The sequence below is a fragment of the Colobus angolensis genome, unplaced genomic scaffold (assembly GCF_000951035.1).
Source record: "Colobus angolensis palliatus isolate OR3802 unplaced genomic scaffold, Cang.pa_1.0 Scaffold108, whole genome shotgun sequence".
Lineage (NCBI taxonomy): Eukaryota > Metazoa > Chordata > Mammalia > Primates > Cercopithecidae > Colobus > Colobus angolensis.
In genome coordinates this window covers 5043383-5046074 of record NW_012111808.1, presented here as the reverse complement: position 1 = coordinate 5046074, position 2692 = coordinate 5043383, and the positions used below count along the sequence as shown (strand labels likewise).

At 37.3% G+C, this 2692-nt stretch overlaps 1 protein-coding gene across 1 annotated transcript in view; it reads left to right on the top strand.

Annotated features, from left to right (window-relative positions):
• ATP8B1 (ATPase, aminophospholipid transporter, class I, type 8B, member 1) overlaps positions 1-2692 on the top strand; it is an 81308-nt gene that overhangs the window by 56061 nt on the left and 22555 nt on the right. Inside the window, exons 17-18 of the mRNA XM_011949533.1 lie at positions 1337-1501; positions 2279-2400. Of these exons, the coding sequence (XP_011804923.1) occupies positions 1337-1501; positions 2279-2400 (287 nt within the window). The remainder of the gene's footprint in view (positions 1-1336; positions 1502-2278; positions 2401-2692) is intronic.

The following is a 2692-nucleotide window of genomic DNA, read 5'->3' as shown; positions in this document are numbered from 1 at the left end:
AGCCGAGATCATACCATTGCACTCCAGCCTGGGTGACAAGAGCAAAACTTGGTCTCAAAAAAAAAAATTTAATTTAATTTAAAAAAAAAGATATGACTATAAAGTAATGAGATATTTACTGGTTCTTGTTGAAACTGCTTAAAATGTTTAAATCGGGTTGGGCACAGTAGCTTGCACCTGCAATCCCAGCACTTTGGGAGGGTGAGGCGGGCGGATCACAAGGTCAACAAATCAAGACCATCCTGGCCAACATGGTGAAACCCCATCTCTACTAAAAATACAAAAATTAGCCAGGCGCAACTCCCAGCTACTCAGGAGGCTGAGGCAGGAGAATGGCGTGAATCCGGGAGGCGGAGGTTGTAGTGAGCCGAGATTGCACCACTGCACTCAAGCCTGGGCAACAGAGCGAGACTCCATCTCAAAAAAAAAAGAAAAGAAAAGAAAAAGAAAAAAAAGAAAATGTTTAAATCATTCACCACTGAAAAATTGCCAGATACTCTTTACCATTAGAAGGTTTGACTTCAGCTTTAATAATGGCTTCTGTATTTTAGAATTGGTTTGAGGGAATCATGCTTGGTGGAGAGTTCATAGGTGATTGGACTCGTATCACAGTTTGTTGGAACAAGTTATAAAGTTGTCAGGTTCGTGCTTACGTCATTACACCCCAAGGCAGCTCCCTTGGTCTGATATTTTCCTAGTCATTAAGAGAAAAAGAGAAAATCTTTAAGAGAAAAATCATTAAGAGAAAAAGAGAAAGGTAATAGAAGACTTTGAAGAAAGGTAAACTTTACCCTTTGGAAACTAGAAGTACAGTCCTGGACCCTACAGAAGTTTAGAAAAGCAAAGTCTATTATAAAGTGATGTTTAGGCCGGGCGCAGTGGCTCATGCCTATAATCCCAGCATGCTGGAAGGCTGAGTTGGGCAAATCACATAAGCTCATGAGTTCAAGACCAGCATGATGAAACCCCGTCTTTACAAAAAAAGTACAAAAGTTAGCCAGGCATTGTGGTGCACACCTGTAGTCCCAGCTACTTGGGAGGCTGAGGTGAGAGGATGACTTCAGCCTGGAAGACAGAGGTTGCAGTGAGCCAGGATTGCACCACTGCATCCCAGCCTGGATGATAAAGCCAAACCTTGTCTCAAAAAAAAAAAAAAAAAAGTGACATTTAATCCCCTCTCTAAAATGTATTTGTACAGAATCCGTCATCTTTAATGGTCTTCTCTTTTTAAATTCTGTTAGTATATTACTTCAAAGTAAAATTTCATACTTGATCCTGAATTACATAAAATTAACTATTCTTTGCATTGGTGGATTTATTTTTTTAAATAAAACAGATCTTTGCAAATGAAACTCTTAGAACCCTATGCCTTTGCTACAAGGAAATTGAAGAAAAAGAATTTGCAGAATGGAATAAAAAGTTTATGGCTGCTAGTGTGGCCTCCACCAACCGGGACGAAGCTCTGGATAAAGTATATGAGGAGATTGAAAAAGACTTAATTGTGAGTTTTAGCCTTAATAACTTTTTCTTTGATATTCTAAGCAGAATTGAAATTTTTATTAAGTTATATTGAATATTTGTTCTCAAGCTTAAGAGATAATTGCAACTTCAACATTTGACACTGGCACAATGGAAGAAGGTAATTTCTTTTGTTCACCAAAATAGGAGCAGTACAGAAGTTGCCATTATGAGAAACCAAAAGACAAAATACATTAGGAGAGATTCTAATTCAATTCCATAATTTGTATATCACTTATTAAAATTTATTATAATGTTTAAACAATAACGAACCTGCATCTAATACTTACTACATTGGGGGAATTACTGAAACAATTCATATTCTGCAAAATCTTGAAATAAGAAAAATATATTGTTTCTAAAAGTTTTCCAAATTTAATACATAGTTTTCATAGAGTTTAGATCAGTGGAAAATATTCAACAAATAGCTAGTGTTGCAACTGGTTAATGTCAGTGTAAAGCCACAGATACACAAGGAAAGTGTATTTTTAACATCCTTGATTTTGTACTTGCATTTTTATCTTGGTAAATTAAATAGTTCATCCTTTAGGGAAAATGTTTTTAGCTGTGTTGGTTTGCAGTAATTGAGAAACATGGCAGCCTTCCCTGTCAACACTGGCCATTGGCACCAGGAGAGCAGCAACCAGGATGGATAATTTGCCCTTCTTTTCACAGGTTGGCAACCTGTAATTACAGAAAACTTTTGGTTTATTTGCTAATTCCCCGCCCCCCCTTTTTTTTTTTTAAATACACATTCTAGCTCCTGGGAGCTACAGCTATTGAAGACAAGCTACAGGATGGAGTTCCAGAAACCATTTCAAAACTTGCAAAAGCTGACATTAAGATCTGGGTGCTTACTGGAGACAAAAAGGGTAATTCATTGTGCAGGGAAGCATATCTGTTAATTCACAAATATTTATAGCTGCCGTTTCCTTTGCCCAAGATGACCTCCTCAGACTCTTCATCCTGCACAAACACTGTTTCTATGGACGGAAGATGCTTTTTCTGAGAAACCCTCCTCTGTTTTTCCAGCACACCCTTCTGCATCCTTTCCTGATCCCCCTCAGTAGCAGTTTCTTCCTTATAATTTAGCTCCTGGCCATGTCTTGATGATTATAATTGGTCTTATCTCTCCTAAGGAAAGAACGATTTTAATTTTTTTTTTTTTTTTTTT